General features: G+C 35.7%; 1 protein-coding gene across 2 annotated transcripts in view; it reads left to right on the top strand.

The window, feature by feature from the left end:
* LOC110168443 (guanine nucleotide-binding protein G(i) subunit alpha-2-like) overlaps positions 1-18,532 on the top strand; it is an 87,145-nt gene that overhangs the window by 50,709 nt on the left and 17,904 nt on the right. For both annotated transcript variants that reach the window (XM_020933885.2, XM_055160073.1), the window contains one exon: positions 13,581-13,623. In XM_020933885.2, the coding sequence (XP_020789544.1) occupies positions 13,581-13,623 (43 nt within the window). The remainder of the gene's footprint in view (positions 1-13,580; positions 13,624-18,532) is intronic.

The raw sequence follows: 18,532 nt of genomic DNA, 5'->3' as shown, positions 1-18,532 counted from the left end.
TAGACAATGATCCTTTGCTGCATTTCAGTGTAGACTACAGGAAGAAATAACAGTTCTAAGCACAGTCTTAGTTCTTTGGATTAAGTCTTGCCAAGGCATTTTAAGACGAAAAAATAGCATATTAACAGTTCTGTTTAGCCTCTACAAAATATCGCAATAAATATCATACCGTGAGATGTATATTGTGAAAATATCATACCGAGAGATTTGGATATTGTTACATTCCTAATTATGAGCCTTCCCACCATATCGTAAGCTTCCCCACGATATCGCAATAAATATCATACCGTGAGGTTCATACTGTGATGATATCGTATCATGAGACTTGGATAATGTTACACCCCTAACCCCCTAAGTTAGTTCATCTATATACATATAAAAATATATATTACAATATAGCTCAACACATTTGTTCATACATACGAAAAAAAACAACAAAAACATGCAACTATTTCAGGACATTATCTTACATATGTCAATGAAATACATAGTCAAGACCTTCCTAAAAGTGATTCTGAATGATTTTTGAACAAATTCTATAGCTTTCTAAGTTTCCTGTGTTGCGCCCTTTACAAGTTATGTTCATGGCAGCAGGTAAGGAAATAATTAATATTTCTTCCCAAATCAACAGATACAGATGCTATAGGACATGGGGAACAAGAAAACATGATTTAAAATACGATTTCATAATAAACTTCTGCAAACAAATGAGGATTGTATTGATATTACAGACTGAAAAAATGTGCGCCGCTTCGGAAAGATCAGTAAAATGACATAAACAAGGCCCAACATTTGGTCTCGCTACATTCACATTTAATTTTATTATGATATAGAATGTTGATTTTCTAACTCAATACATCACAGTGATGCAGCGGCAAAAACGTCCCCCCTCTCTTGGGCACAGCAGTTACCTGTGTAAGGTAACAAGAGAAGGGGGTGCCCGGAGGGAGGAGGAGGACGTTCAAGCTGAGAGAATGGGATGTTTGAGCTGGTATTCAAGGGATTACACAAATATAAGACCACAGGGTAATACAGTAGAAAGTACTATGATTAAATGTTGTCTAAATAGTGTTTTTTTATTCTCATAGTGGTATCTGAATCAGGCACTGAGGATCAAGTCTATTCCTTGGTATCAAAATCAAGTTCTAAATATTAGTATCGTGGCAACACTAGTTCTGATTCAGCCTCTCACACATACAGTATAGGCTATATATAAAAGCTGATATGTTGGTGTATTTGAGTGACAGGACGGAGATGGGCAGATGGCGACCAGGCCCGGGGCTAAAGACATGTCTGGACTGCACACTCACAACTGCGGCCAAAGCAAAGTGTGGAGAGAGAGAGGACAGAATCACACAAGTTTAGAATTACAACTCATATTTCAGTCCAACACATCTGAGGCTTTCAGGGAGGATTATCAATGTTCAAACTCAAAAATGAGAAAATTTTACAGCACTAGTGTTGTTCCAATACTAACATTTCGATACTAAGGAATAGGGATGTAACATAACCGAAACATTGTGACATCGTATTGTCAAAAGTCTCAATAATACCGTGGGCTGTCACTATATATCGAATTACAAGTTTCTTTGCTGACTTGCATGGTTCTACAGTAGCAACAGCTCACAAACATAGGGAACTACATATCCCATGATTCATTTCAGTGCAAACAACATGAAGAAACATGTTTTTTACTTGAATTCTTGGGATTATGATGGAAATAATTCACACCAAAATCTTGTCATGGTATTTTTTAAGCAAAAAAACATCCTATCAATTATCAATATCAATTATATTAGCCTCTTCAGAATATCGCAATAAATATCATACCATGAGATGCATATCGTGATAATTTTGTACCGAGAGATTTGGATATTGTTACATCCCTACTAAGGAATAGACTCGATACTCAGTACAGATTCTGATATAATAAAAAACACTCTTTATTTAGACAATAGAATGTAATTTTCAACATTTAATCATACTTTCTTTAATATTCCTATGTGGTCTTGTATCTGTGTAATCCCTCCATGGTCCAGGCAGGTTCCATAGTGATCCATGGACGTATACTAGTCTATGTGCTCTTATACTTGTTGTGATACAGCTCAAGATCATTCTAAATTCAGGAAAGGTTCATTTCTGTCCTGTGAATGTGACTTTTTTTAGTATTGATACTAGCACTAGTTTTGATACTAGTTTTAGCATAGATTAGTCTTTGATTTTCTAGTGGTGGATGAAGTACTCAGTTTTGTTAAGTAAAAGTCCAGATACAGGGCCACCGCAACCACAACCAATAAAATCATATAAAAAGTACTTTTTACTTTTCAGTCCAGTTGAAAAATGTAGGAGAGTAGAATGTTCAGATACCTGCGTTTGTTACGACCCAGCTCTGCTAGGGACAGGGGAACTAACAAAAGAACCAAGATGGAGAATGGAATAAATTAAATAATGTTTAATTAACAGGAATGTAAAAGGTAAACTTAACAAAACAGACTAAAATGTGTACATAAAGGGGTCGAATTAAAGCAAAAATAAACTAACTGTACAAAAACTAACCAAAAGGACTGCAACAGAAGACGAGCCAACATACAAAGGTAATGCATGACGCCAAGTGTTGTACAAAATCACATAAAATCTAAGTGACACAAAACTAGAGACACATTAACGAAGGGGGTGAGTGTCTCAAAATATCAAACTCACAATCACAGAAACAAAAACAGAGTGACAGATGACAAGAGACATAGAGGTAAATGGCATACTGGCAGTCTCCTTAAATAGTGAGTGGTGGCTGCAGGTGAGGTGGGCGTAGACAAATCCCCACCAATCACGGACCAGGGCTTCCACAGCAAGAATCAGGACAGCCAGCACACAAAACAAATTAGAACTAAAGGCCTGGGGTTGTAACGGCTCTCAAATGTAGTGTAATAAAAGTAAAAAGTATCCACTGTCAAATGTATTTTAATAAAGAACAGATACCTAAAAAATTTACTCAAGTAGACTGTTTACTTTTGTACTTTGCTACTTTTCACTGCCTATTACATACAATACAGAATGATCAAAACTATAAGAACTAGGAGTGGGATGAGACACAAATTCGGCAAGAGATGAGACAAGATTGAAACAAGGTGAGATTTTGAAAGATTTGTAATTAATAAATTGTCCAATCCAATACATAGTTTTGGATTAACAATTTTGTATTTATTCTATTTAATACTTTTGTTGTCATTATAGAACTGTGCTCACTGTGATTTGGAACTACCGCTCTCAAGGTGGTGATTTTTGTCCAATCCAAATGTAAACACACAATCTCACAAGATCATTTTCCACACATGTGCACGGTCTTGTGGCAACTTTGTCTCATGAGATCTTGTGGTGCGAGATTTTAGTCTTAATAAGAACACATAGTTGATATTAAAGTTGAAATAACCGTTCTCTTCCACATATACTGTATTGTCACCAGTTTGAATGGGCACAGTTTGCCAATCACAGTTTATATTTCATGTCCTCTGCAAATATCAATATCCTGTCTGCTACAAAATGAAATCAGAAATCTAATCACAGTCATAAAACTGGTCATAAAATTGCTATTTGATGCTTTTACAAATTGTGGAACCTTTCTTCAAACTCAAAGGCTGTAAAATCACAAGACACTAGCCTGGTGATTAACTGCTTTCTTTTTAAGTTTGTGGTTTGGAGAGGCAAAAATATCCTGTAAAAGCAATCATACGCGGTCAACCATTTCTACTTTAGGGAGGTTTTCAGTTGTATCTCTCTTTCTTACTTTTTCTTTTACTCCCCTCTCTAATAACTATGGTCAGCCTTTTCTGTTTTAGGGAATTTTCTTTTTTCTTTCTCTCTTTTTTTGGTTTCTCTCCCTCCCTTCCTCTCCTTTTTCTTTGCTATATCACTCCTCCTCGTTCTCTCTTTGCTCCCTAACGTTCTTCTCACTCTCTTTCTGTTTCTCTCTCCCATTTGCCCCTAACGCTTTCCCTTATGTTGTTCTTTCTCTCTTTGCTCTATTTCACCCCCTTTACTTTCTCTACTCTCTTTGCTCTCTGCTTCCCATACTCTTCTCTCTTTTTGTTCCTCCATCTCTCTCTCCCTTATCTCTATCCATCTCTATATTTCACTACCATCTCTCTCTAGCTCTCTCCGTCTCTGTCATTCTTCCTCTCTTTGTCTCTCCCCAACTCTCTCCATCTCTCTCCATCTCTCTCGGTCTCTCTTGCTCTTATCTCTCTTTATCTCTCTCCCCCCCACCTCTCTCCTCCATCTCTCTCTCTCTAGGGTTCACCTGCAGACAGCATGCGTCAGTTGAGGTCATCGTCCCATAAGCGTGTGGAGATAATACTTTAGTCCCCCTCGATTTTTCCGCTCTCAATTTAAATATTTAGATTTGAGCTTGGACCCGTTGCACCTGTGTCATAATAGCTCTAATAGCCGGCGTCAAAACGGTAACCCAGAGCCGATTAAATTGTAACGATACACTACCCCAGGTGCCCTTCCCTCAAGGTTTTTCAATATAGAAATATAGATTAAATATTAGATGCTAGGGATGGGCATTCGATGAAATGTTCTTAATCAATCATTGGGAGAATTATCAATTTAAAATTCATTTAAAATTATTATTATTATTACTATTACTAATCTGCATAGATAAACTAAATTTTACAATATATAAACCATATATAAACCATAACCACTATAGTCACATCAGCCCGTTTGACATTATAATGTGTTAAATGCAGCTTTGCGCATATTTTGTTTCTGTCTTACAGAAACAAAACTTAAAATCACATGGCTAATTTGCATAAACTATAAGTGAAAAAAAAACGCTCCCTCCTTGCGCTTCTGTCGGACTAAAGACAAGACTCAATGGAATATGTTTGTTCTCTCTGTGACAGAAGGATGTTGATGATGATAATGGTGAGTCTGTTCTGTGTATATATCATGTTTTCAGAGCTTATATGTGTGGAGGTTTAGCGCAGCTCTTTATGTTGCAGTAACCGGGTTAATGCGTAAACATGCACCATGACGAAACCGGGATACTCAAAAAACCCAGTTATACTTGGGTTTTTTGAGTTTTCTAAACACACTAATTGAGTGGATTAGTGATCTCCAAGGATGTTTGCCAGAGCCCAAACACGCGACTATGAAGCCACAACTCCAGTGTTTGCACTATCAGACGCAGCCTTGTCTCCTTACGCTACGATACGCACAGGAAGTCCCGCTTTAGTCGTTACTGTGTAAAGTTTTCGCCCTTTCTTATAGTTCTGCCTGAGTTCTGACTTAGTCCTGGTTTAAACACTGGTTTCCTTCTGGCTTTAGTCCTGGTTTAGTCCCTCTGTAGCTGGGCTCGTCTGGTTCAGTGGATCCTGGCTCTGGTCATGTTGGCTCATTTAGTGTTTGGCTCAAAGGACCAAACAGTCAGTGCAGCATCAGTTTAATTACTGGCGTTAAACCCGTGTATCTTTCATTAATTTTCTGGTATTTTATTGCTCAAAAATACAGTGAATTACATGCGCTCTTACTGTGAGTGGAGTCTCCTCTCAACAGATCTGACCTGTAACTTGGCCTGGAGGTGCCACATACTTTGTTGGATGGGTGTTTAATGCAATACTGTGGAACATTTAAGCCAAAGTAGTAACATCTCCATGGAAACAAGTAGGCGTGAGCTCTTTTAAAACAATTTTCAACACAAAATATTTGTTTACTATACCTTGTAAACTTTTCAAGATGAGACTCTTCTGGAAAAGTCAGTCTCAGTATGTTCCTACTTAAATAAATATCTACTTTCAGTACTAGTTTTAGGATTAATAAGTATCTGGTTTTCGGTACTTGTGACAAACCTAAGCTATACAATTCACATTTACACTTTTTAATTCATTTCTTTCCCCAACATAATCACAAACAAACCCATTTTTATTTTGTGCATCTGTGTCACCCAGGATACGCTGTGACTTAAAGCTACCTTGACATAACATAATTCTGTATTTGCTCTTAAACCCAGCGCTGTATTGAGAGCACCTGGTCCAGTGCAGCAGACCTCCTGATAACATGTGATTAGGTTAGACCCCAGCTCTGTCTGCTTTTAGACCTGCTCACAACAGTCAGCTCTCTTTTGGGCATTTCAGAGACCAAAACATCAAACGTCTGGACTCAATTCTGTTACGTAATCTACTTATGGTTTACCTTTTAACTTTTTATCTTGGCTTGGACTGGATTAATCTAGCAAATATTACCATAGGCTACTTTTCCATTTCTGACTGCTCTTGCTGTCTTATAGGTCTTATATTACGCAAAATTGACTCTTGTGAGCTTTAAGTCATGTTTTAATACTGTTATCTCATCAAAAACATACCTGGAGTTGTGTTTTGTTTCATTCTCATTTGTTTGAGTAATCCTTCATTATTTCTCCAAAGCTCAAAATGCACCTTGTGATGTGATGAAGTGGTAGTTTTGAGGTTAACAGCTACTTTTTACCTTTAATTCAGTAGAGATTGGCAATTCGAGGGCTGAAATTATCCAAACTATTCTAGTAAAAGTATATGGAGCTTAAAAACTTGACGGAGCACTTCCTGTATTGCCACATGACATCACAATGTGGAACATATTAGAGATAGAAACAGGCACTCAAAAGCCAAGATAAATATAACTTAAACTATAAAATTTATTGCGTGTAGTATAATGTCAAGTCATATTTTTATTTATTCTACTGTATAATTGTTGTCCAAAGAAAGACGGTGATCCAGTCAGACAACTCAGTCCAATATTGACATTATAGTGCAGAGTACACATATTAACTGCAATCTTGTTAATCATGAATATAATGGGGATGTGTTAAATGCACCCTTGTGACCTTTTACAAATACAAATGATTGACTGGGCCTTCACATAAATGTCTGCTCAATTATTAACATGAGGTGGTGTCATGTACTTGCTACAGAATATGACGTGTGACTGTCTACGTATAGAGCCTGTATGGGAGATGTTAACCAAAGTTCACCTGATGATAATATGCCTGAACGGTTTGGGAAAAATATCGAGTTGCATTTTTTCTGACAACCATTGTGATTTATGATTTATATTTTTAATAATATGAACTAATTATTTTGTCAGTTCATATTTCAGGTCTTTTTGTTAATCCAGAAGATTGACGAAAAAACCTGACATGAACTGACAAACTAATACAAGAATCAGATTTCAGAACATGTTTGTACAGATCTAAACCACAGGGTTAGCACTTTTATGCAGAATAACACAACTGAAGAAAATGGACCATGGTGAAATAATTGGTGAAATATTTGGTGAAATATTTTATAGTATTTTAGATTAAAGATTGATGGATATGGGTTTTCTCAGGGCCAAAACGATCCAGAATCCATACCAACCTTTGGTGAATAAAGTCTCCTGATATTTTCAGGCCAATATGTACGACTGATTTTGGTTATTTTCCTCAAATAATGTAATTAAAATGACTCACTCACTCACAGCTCTCTTCACCCAGAACAATCTATTGGTCTGTGCTGGAGATTTGAGGCTGATAACCGATATGCTTCCAATATCAAAAAAATGGCCAACCGATATATTGGTCTATCTCTATTTTACATTTTATAAGTGCAAAATTGTCAAAATACAATTTTTTCTGTTAACAATAACTGGAGCTGTGCTGCCAGATTTTCAGACCAAAAGGATAAAGCACATATTGAAATCTAACCAGTTTTGAACTCTCACAAAGCCTTTGGCACATTTTCAGATTGTGAGGTGAAGCAGGGAGGCCTTGGCATTGCAATATATTTTTTAGCAATAAGATTTAGACAGTGTGCATCACAGGTTTTGTAACCAAGTGCTGCTTTTACTATATAATCTATTCCTTTAAATGAGAGCTGCAAGATTAATCACATTATTGTACCATATTCTATACCATAATTTCTCCCTTTTAACAACAAATTGTCCTGTCTTAGTCTGCATGTTTCATAGATTTAAAAGTATATTTAAACTGTAAAGTATCACATGAACTAAGAACTTTTAAATTTCCCCAGCAAAATAAACAAATAAAAAACAATATTTGTTTTCTAAATCTGTATCACAATCATCTTCATTAAGGAACAGTACAATACATTTTTGCTGTAGTCCACTGTGTCCATTTTTCTTTATGGGAGACATTTTTAACAGAAGCTGCCTGTATTTTCTGTCACCTCCGTCACATATGAATTTTTAAGCCAGGGTAGAAGGGCTGTCACTGTACATGTCTTGAGTTTTAATAATAAAAGGATTTCATGGTTTGTCTTAAGGGCACATTATAGAGAAATACAACCCAAATCTATTATGTAACACGGGGTTTTTCCTGTGTTGAGTTACAAAGATGAGGCAACGGGTTAGTTTGAACTTTAGACCCTTCAAATGAAAATAAAGACTTCTTCTGAAATCGTGCACTCACCAAGATTTCTCGGTACATGTATTTTGTTGGCAGCCTTGCCTATACAGTACATTTACTGAGCTATTTGAAAGCTCCGACTCGACTTTTCACCTTTTACTTTTATCTAAATCTTCATTGCTTAACATTTTAGCCAAATAGTCTGAAATAAAAGTGTATAGTTCATGATTATTATTACCCTGAAAAACGTCTACCCAACTATATTAACGAAATGGCTGAAATGTTACACACTGAGGTTTAACTATAAGGTAAACATTAAATTTTTCCTTTTTTCATTTTATTTAATCAAAAAGTTTAATACTCTATCAAAATTCTCTTATTTTTGTCACAGCAAATTTTTTTACAGGCCCATATTATACTGTTTTCTGATCTATGTTAGAATGTTGTTTGCTCATCACAAACTTAACTGGAGTTTTGTTTCATTCACAAACAAACCCTGCGTATTTAGACTTCTACTTGTACTTCTCTCAAACTGAAAACCCTCAGCTACACCTTGTGATGTCATGTGGTAATACCAGAAGTGCCCCACTGTCTTTTAAAACTCCACCTTCACTAGAACCATTTGGATAATTTCAGCTTTAGAATTGTTCATCTCTTCTACACTTCTAAATGAAGAAGGTACATGTAAACTTGAAAACTACAACTACATGACATCACAAGGTGGAACAGAGTATTTTGAGCTTTGGAGATGTAGACTGGCTAATAATAAAGGATTATTTTGACCCCCCATAGTATATTGAGGCCGGGGTCAACATAAAACTATAGTAAAGTGACCCCCCTATAGGATTTTGACTCCCCTTACTTTTTTCTTTAGTAGTTACTTATATGATCATTATTTGTTATGTAATTTACGTTTATTATATATTGCTACATATTCACTTTCTTTTAAGGTATTTTAAGGAATGTTTTGATGGAGAACGACTTGGTATTTTGTGTAAATGTAACATATTGTTAAAATTGCATATATATAGCAATCTTGTCACTTTTTATATTGTGTTTTATTTACATTGTTATGGTTTTTAGTTTACTATGTTCAGATAATCCACATGTAATTTTAACTGAAGTTATTGATTACAGAAACCGTTTAACAAATCTTCTCCTATCATCTATTTAACTACTCTATTGATCTTTAGCAAATCTTGTCATATCCCCTATTTAACTACTCAATTGATCAGCCCTGTCTATTTTAACAAGATTCCAAATCATCATACATCACTTTGATGACCTAACTAATTAATAACTACTTATCTCATTTTCAGTCAAATATGTGTTTAAACAACTAAGAAATTTTTATCATTTAAAAGTTATAATCAACATAAAAAATGCATCAAAAAACACTATGTTTGTATGTTTTAATTTGCATATATAGTATTAATATTAAAAGTTTTTTTTAAAAGAAGTTTTAACTTGAATTTTTTAGAATTCAAGTTCTTTATTAAAAAATACAGATTTTCATGTCAATATTCTATAGGGGGGTCAACATACAATAATAGGATTCTGACCCCGGGGTCAAAATCCTATACCACACCAGTACTCAAACATGTGTGAATGAAACGAAACACAACTCCAGGCGTGTTTTTGAAGAGTTAACAACATTATAACACGGCTTAAAACCCACAAGATTCAATTTTGTGTTACATATGCCCTTATTTGTTGTTTATGTTGTCAGGCTTGGAGGGCTTATTTGGGTCACAGTTATATGAATAACCAATACAAACGCCTCATTTGGACAATTTTATTCATGTATTATCAATAAACCATGTTGATATGGGAACAGATTGACTATTACAAACAAACATTTATGCTCCCAGGGCTGTTCTAAGTAGCATATGGAGGTAATAACTGCGGACAATATAAGTTCCCTAAGGACATCCATAAAGCCGTATTATAAACTTCCTGTTGTTATCTGGTCTTTGATACTGAGTCCACTGCCCCCCACTGTTTTCCTGTGATACTGCGCCTAAACCTTCATCTACAGGTTTCCTCACAGAGATAAGCCACTGAAAACAAACATTATATAACAGTGTATTTGAAGCACGTGTACAACATTTTATTATGTTTTGAATTTAAACATGATCGGAAACTAGGAAAAAGGCTGTTTTTGTATTTTTGGTACAGTTTAGAGATATATAGCCATTTTACTTTATACAGAAAATGCATGACTATTCCCCCCAAACCTGTATTTTTTACCATCGCAAGATCATAGTCAGTAAAGAAACAAATCTTGTCTTCTTACTAATTATAATGGCTTCCAACCAAGTCAGAAAAGGCAGGTCCAAAAAAGCTTTACACATCAAAATTATGGCTGAACCAAAAACTACAGATTTCTTTTTTTCTTCACGTCTTGCACTTTTGATTGTAAAATATTAATTGTAATACTAATCAAGATTTCGTAAACATAATTTAAACATATACTGGCCTGGATAGTTAACATTAGACATTAGATTTGATAGAAAACTAAATTTTATTTCTAAACTACATGGGTTAGCAGTTTCCAAGTTATTAAACTGTAAACTGTAGGGATGTAAACAAAAACTGAAATATTGTAATATCATACGCCAAAATTTACCTTTTGATGTCTTAATTTTATGAGCTCTGTGCAGCATTTTGGAAACTGCTTTTTTGTAGAATGTGCTATATTAATAAAGTGGATTTGGATTCAAAAGTCTATCAGTAGTATCGTGGGCTGTCACAATTTATCATATTACAAGTCTCTTTGCATAAATTCATTGTTATGATGCAGCATTATCTTAAAAAAAAAAAAGCAAAACAAACAAAAAACATGGAAATACATCGAAAAAATACATGGAGCAGAACAGAACTACACAGACCATGATCCTTTGCTCTTTTTCAGTGCAGACTACAAAACAATATAACTGTTTAATTTGTATTATGACACAAAATATCGCAATAAATATTTTACCATGAGATGCATATCCTGAAAATATTGTACAGAGAGATTTTGTTGCATCTTTATAACACCGAATATTTAGTTTGATTTGAAGGCATTATATTTCCTAAAGAATTACAGCCTTTATATTTTGCTTATTACCTCCATTCATATTGCAATTCTCATCCATTAACTCTTGCAGTCTGATTTTAATACCTCTCCAGCTATTTTCAGTTCTGTTTTTCCATTCACTATTGTAGTCCGCAGACCCCCTTCGGCTCTCATAGACATACATATATATAGTTGGAGTTGACAGCTGTCCATAGAAGCTCGCTCCTCTGGTTGTTACCCAGGGCTGCTCCACGCTGTGTGCAGTGTATTTTGGGGGAGACATAACCCCAGGCCTGAGCTCTCTGACAGGCTTCACTGGGCCGGGGTCGGAATGGGGGGGCGGAGGAGAGCAGGGGTGAAGAGGCAGAGGAGTGGAGGGTTGGATTCCTTGTTGCAGATGAGGCCTAGTGTGTGTTTTCCTATGGATCTTCGGATATACACACATAAAAAGGCAGCACTGGACTGTAGCATTAAAATGTTCCCAGGAGTACAGTACAAAATGGGGCTAACGGACACAAACATTGCACCATGGGAGTCACTGACATTTACTTTATGCACTCTGGACCTGCAAGCCTATTAAAATATTTTGGAATTATATAATACAAAAACTACAAATAAGCCTCACCACACCAACCACTATACCAACAAAATACAAGAACAGTATATTGACATAACATATTTGGATTGGCTTAGTCTTATTTTAGTTTTAAGGGGAAAAAATGTTATTATTACTCCCTGCATTGGTATCTGTTATCAGGCATTAGCAGATACTTAAAGGTGCACTGTGTAACTTTTCTGGTGGAGGGTCCGCCAAATGTTTTTCTTCATGGAGATGTTATTGCTTTGTCTGGAATGTTGAAAAATGTAAAAGACAGCTCATTGTGTTAGATTAGATGAGTGGGGGTGGGATTAAATAAGTCTTTCCACTCCTTTTTTGGCATTTTTTGTGTGTGGTTATTTTCATTTCTATTATGATTTTACTTATGTTATATGTTCCATCCCAAAATAAATACATAAAAAAAAAAAAATTTTCACGGTATGGTGTTAAACCTTTCTATCATCATGGAGACCAAACCAGACCAAGTTACAGGTCAGATCTGTGGAGAGGAGACCTCACTCACAGTCAGAATGTCTGTTTTTGTATGTATTTTTGAGCTATAAAACCACTTGTAATTGAATAAATGTAAGGTCGAGCTGTTTAATGTCATATTGTGGAATATTCCAGGCAGAGCAATGACATCCATAGAAACAAGCAGATCACAGACCCCAAACCAAAAAGTTACAGAGTTCAACTTTAAGTCTATAGTATCAGAACTGGTGAAAAAGTTAGATCGGTGCATCCCTAAAAATAATTGATAGTTTCAATTCTACAAAAGGAAGTCATTAATGTAATAATGATAGCAGTTATTTTTTATGCACTATGTTAAAAGAATCCATAAAAATTCTACTCTAATTCTTCTTTTAACTATAAAGTGCAGAGAAGAAAGACATGAGTATGACTAATAATTTACTTTTTGGAAATATAACTGGTGTGAAAGAGGCTGCTGCTGGTCAGAGTGGCCATTTCAGCAGGTTTGCAGCCATTTATCTCCCAGATAGCCACAGGGCAGTTAAGGCTATGAATCTGCCTTATCACCTCTGATTGTGTGGAGTGATGTGAATATTAAAATTCAATGTAAAGTTACTTGAAAAGAGCCCAGAGTGTATGGTACATGATGCATTATTTCAATCTTATTATGCAACATTACAGCTTGTCAACATGGTTTTGCTGATTTATTATGTTTCATAAGAAGTCAAAAAAACAATATTTCACAACTTGATGACTTTGCTTGGCCTGCTTTAGGATTGCACTGATGCTAGTCACACATGAATCACTTTCTGACTATCTACCAATTCTAATCTAATTCTTTTCGGTTTCCTTTTCCTCTCGTTTAAAATCCTCCTTTTCTTCTGGCCCATTTTACCAGTCCAACACCTCAAATGAAACTATGTGTCAAAGTTTTGGTGAAAGTTGATGTTTCACAGCCGTGTGTCAGGTTAAAGAGTAACAGAAGTCCAGATGTGCTCAGTCTGGCAGTGTGTTGACATTATAACTACAAGAGCATATTTTTAACCTCTGCCTGTTTTTCCTCTGTCCTGCAGGTGCTGGAGAGTCGGGCAAGAGCACCATTGTGAAGCAGATGAAGTAAGTGCATCCATTGTTTTGTTCAATAATACATGTCTATGGGGCAGGAGCAGGAACAGGATGTGTTTCATATATACAGACCAAAGGCTGAGACGATGGGGATGTCCCTAAATCATTTAAGTGTTCTCATAATTTAACAATGTTTATATCACTCCTTCACTTTTCATGTTTTGTCATTATTTATTTTTTATGCAGTTGAGTGCATTTGTTCCTATAGGGGACCTAACGACCAACTCCTATAATATTTTTGGTTTAGAAGATATTAGTAGCTACTTACTTACTGAAATTATAGGAATGTATTTGAATGTTCAGGAAAAGGGCCTATTAACAAAAAAAGACTAAAAACATGTTTGGCGTTTTAATTTTAGATTTATTTATTGCACTAATAAAACTTGTGTCCAAACTGTGAGGGAGCTTGCTTCTCCACAAACCTGACGTGGCTTGGAGAAGTGCTGCCTCCTGCTTGTTATTCCTTTGGCTCCACATTCTGGCATAACATGTATCTTTGGCCCCGTCCACACTAATACGTATTCGAGTTGTTTTCGTTGTGGATGCAGTGTTCATCCACACTAATCCGATGGAAAAGGCTCCAGAGATGGAATGATCTGGTGCCGCCAACTCCCACAAATTCATCTCAGTACGGATCTGATTTGGCGCCGTGTGGATGCCTGAAAACGCTGATACACTGATGTAGGTCTATGCACCGAAGTAGCTAATTCACCGCCAAAACACTAAAAGGCTAGCATATATTCATATATACAGTCTATGCTATGATCTGCAGACGGATAATCTCTGAAAAGTTTAACATGAACCGTCTCCAATGCGACAGAAGCACAGAACAAACTCCCCATCAGCAGAACATCCCTCTGTCACAGAAAGAACACATATAATCCACCGAGTCATGTCCTTTAGTCCGACCGAAGCTGAACTACATCAGCGCACAATAGCGAACTGTTTTGAGCTTAGTTTATGCAAATTAGCCATACAGTTTTCAGTTTTGTTTCTGTAAAACATAAAGCTCAAAGCTGTGTGGATAAGGAAGGATTACGGACACAGAAACGACATTTGTGGATGCAAATCGTTTCCGATATGGTGATGCGCGGATTTGTTTCAGTATAAATGGGGTCTTTTTCCACAGAGAATGTTCCAAAGTATAGTTTTAACTTTACATTTTTATGGAATTAAGCAGGCAACAGGCCACCTCCAGAAGGTTACGCAGTGTTGCTTTAATTGCGCAGTTTATCTAATACTGCTAATACAATCTAAAGATAGAACTATTGCTTCTACTATACTACTATACTACTGGGATTATTACTGCTACTTGTTGTATACCCAAATAAAGCCTAAATTCCCTTGCTTGGAGATATGTTTAAAGCCATACTGTGGAACATTCAGGTAAAGCACTTGCATATCCTCAGTGTGTCCTCAATCACCTTAGTAATGAAGCCATTCAAATCTTAATATTATCTTTTTGAATGAGTTGGTCCTCTCAAAAACCTTCAAATACCCAAGGATTTCCCTGGAACCCATGAATAGTCAATTTATTTCGGGTTTGTTATTGAACATAATGAACATTTTTACACTAAACTAATAGTTGTTTTATCCGTAATTCTAACTCGTAACAGTATATGTCCACATCTCGTCCTGAGTGGTGAAAAGCCCATTCAAACCTTGTGTCTTTGGGTGTGCAGTGTGCCGGTGCGCTGTGCTGAATGTTGATGAGGTCCTTTTGAAAACCTCACCCAGGCCTCAGCCAATGGGACGTCCTGTGTGTGTGGCCCCAGACTGAGCCATGAGGGGGGCAAAGAGACACCCCCCAAAGCAAACCAGCAGCATCCATCTCAATCCAAGTCCCATTCATCTGCTGTCTTTGTGCCAGCGTCATTGTGCGCCGTGTTACAAAACTCCTTGACCCAGTTATTCACAAACTTACTGTAAAAGGACGTGTGATGTAATGGGGATGATGAAATGGAATATCAGAACAGACTTTGTTTAATTTAGACTGTTCAAACTTTTGAGTCAACGCTGGTGCAATAAGTTGGTGTAAATTAAAGGGCCCAAATTACTCTGTTTTCTGATCTGTGTTATGTTTTTTCATTACAAACATACCTGGTAGGGATGTAACAATAACTGAAATATTGTGATATCGTATCATCAGAAGTCTCATGACAATATTGAGAGCTGTCACAATTTACTGACTTTTAAGTTCCTTTGCTTAAATGCATTGTTCTTTAGTAGGAACAACTAATAAGCATAGGGAACTACGTGTCCCATGATTCATTTCAGCACAGACAATATGAAGACATGTTTTTTAATTGAATTCTTGAGATCCTGACAGTAATAAGTTGCACCAAAATCTTGTTAGGGCACTTTTTTGCTGTCAAAATACCTTATCTAGAATTGTATTTGCCACTCCAAAATATCGCAGTAAATATCGTACCGTGAAATGCATGTCGTAATAATATCGTAATTTGGATATCGTTACATCTCTAATACCTAGAGTTGTGTTTTGTTTCATTCACACATTTGTAACACACAAATCCTGCATATTTAGGCTGAGTTCTTCTCTCACACTGACAACTCTCTCTTTCACCTTGAGATGTCATGTGCTGATACAGGAGGTACTTCACTGTGTTTTTAAATTCCATTCACACTCACTAGAATCATTTAGATAATTTCATCCCTGGCACTGCCAATCTTTGCTGAACAAAAGGTAAAAAGAGCTGTTAACTTGAAAACCACAGCTTCATGACATCACAAAGTGGAACAGAGCATTTTGAGCTTTGGAAATGTAGACAGATCAATAAAACAGGATTACTCAAAGATATGTGAAGTTCATAATAATCAATTTTGTGTAATGTAAGACCTTTAAAAGTTAAAAGGGCCATACTGATATTCACACCAAATTTTTTATCATCTGATTTCTGAAGTTATCAGATTATTAAAATATGCTTTAAACTGTGGCTGCGGTTATATGCACACTCCAAATCAATTTATTATCTGATTTTCTTTTTTTTTTTTTTTTTTTTTTTTGTCATAAGACTGTAAACTGCAAAATCATCATATTTCATTTTGCTTTTTTGGTATCTTTTAAGCAATCTTTTAAGCTCTAGAAATCAAATAATAATCAGATTTTGCTATGCATGTAAACATTGTCACTTACATCTGATGTGGGTAATCTCATTTCTTTGTGACTGTTAATGCCTATGTGGGAAAATTGTGCAAAAAAAGAGCAAAGCAATTAAAAGCAAGAATGAAAGTTAATCACCAGGTATTTTTTCTAATTAGATTTTCTTTGTGCATGTAAACACCCACCAAAATCACATCTTGGTGAGTTATCTGATTATTGTAGTTATTTGATTTTTACATGTCAGAGACGGACAGATATTTCAAGTGTCTGCAACAGATTTTTGTCCATGCAGTTTAGAAAAAGAAAAATCCCCATTACAGAAATAATGTAAAAGCAGTTCCCATCGTGAATTCAAATGTGCTCTCTGTTTGCACCTAAAAAAAAACCCAAAACAACTTATCAGCTGCAAACGAGGAAGTAACTATTTTACAGTTACCAAGGTAGTTGTTTTTAGTTGTGTTGTTACGCCCAAGTGCTCGGAATGAGCTAGGAAGGTGAGGAAACATTTTGACGACTGAACAGTTAAAAATGATTGCTTCTGTTTTTCACATTTTGACAACACTAAAAAAATTCCTGTTTTTTGTTTTGTTTTTTTTAGATATTGCATAAAGTGATATTTCTTCATTTTTGTAGTTTACTTTACAGTTGATGTATTTTTCAGTTTTAAACCTAAGCCACACCATTTACAGGCACGCTGCACATTTCTGATTGATTTTCTATAATATCTAAATATCACTGGAATACTGTGATGTACAGAGAAAACCCACCCAGATATAGACTTAGATAAAGGTGTATATATACTGTATTAATCCCAGAGGAAATGTGATGGCGGCCAGCTGCTTTCATACACACGACAAGCAATCATCAGATAAATAAATCACCCCAAAAAATTAAACAATCAATCTCTTAGTCATTATATTTTGTTGTTTTTGCCCTTTCAAAAGACATTTTCTTCTCAGTTCTTAATTGCTGCAGTATTCAGTTTTCATCTCTCTGAAACTTGTTGTTGCCGTTTTTGTTGTGAGGAGAGAATGAGAAGTTTGTGACAGTGATATATCTGAATTTGTAGCAGGGACTTGATAAATTTTAACATTAAAGGTCCCATATTACACCATTTTATAATCTATGTTCTAATGTTTCCTCATCACAAACATACCAGGAGTTGTTTTGTTTCCATCACAAATCTTTAACACAAAAATCCTGCTTGTTTAGACTGAGAACAGAAAACACTCTGTTCCACCTTGTGATGTCATGTGGTACACCTTCATTAGAATCATTTGGATGATTTCAGCTGGAATTGCCAAACTTTACTCCACTAAAGGTAAAGGGAGCTGTTAAATTGAAACTTCTGCTTGACATCACATGGTTGAACAGAAAATTTGAGCTTTGGAGATATAGACAGACTTAAAATAAAAGATTACTCCAAAAATGTGTGTACGAAACAAAACTCAGCTCCAGGTATGTTTTGGTTCGGTAACAACATTTGGTAACACTTTATTTTAGGGTACACTTATTAACATCTAACTACCTGCTAATTAGCATAGTTGTAGAAGGCTATTTTGTCATTAATTAGTATTTATTCAGCCCTTATTAATGTTTAATTCCCCATAAGTTTATTCTGCTATTAGTTAGACATTTACAAACACTTTTCTGTTAATACCCTACTTATTACTGCTTATTACTATGATACTAGGCAATTTTTGTCCATGAATTATGACTCTAATAAGCTTTTGGTAATAAGTGTGTTGTTAAGGACTAGTAGCACAAGAAATGTAGTTT

The sequence above is a fragment of the Boleophthalmus pectinirostris genome, unplaced genomic scaffold, assembly GCF_026225935.1.
Source record: "Boleophthalmus pectinirostris isolate CB_2022bp ecotype Guang Dong unplaced genomic scaffold, ASM2622593v1 HiC_scaffold_3, whole genome shotgun sequence".
NCBI lineage: Eukaryota > Metazoa > Chordata > Actinopteri > Gobiiformes > Gobiidae > Boleophthalmus > Boleophthalmus pectinirostris.
The sequence above is the reverse complement of the archived record's forward strand: the minus strand, read 5'-3'. Positions and strand labels throughout refer to the sequence as shown.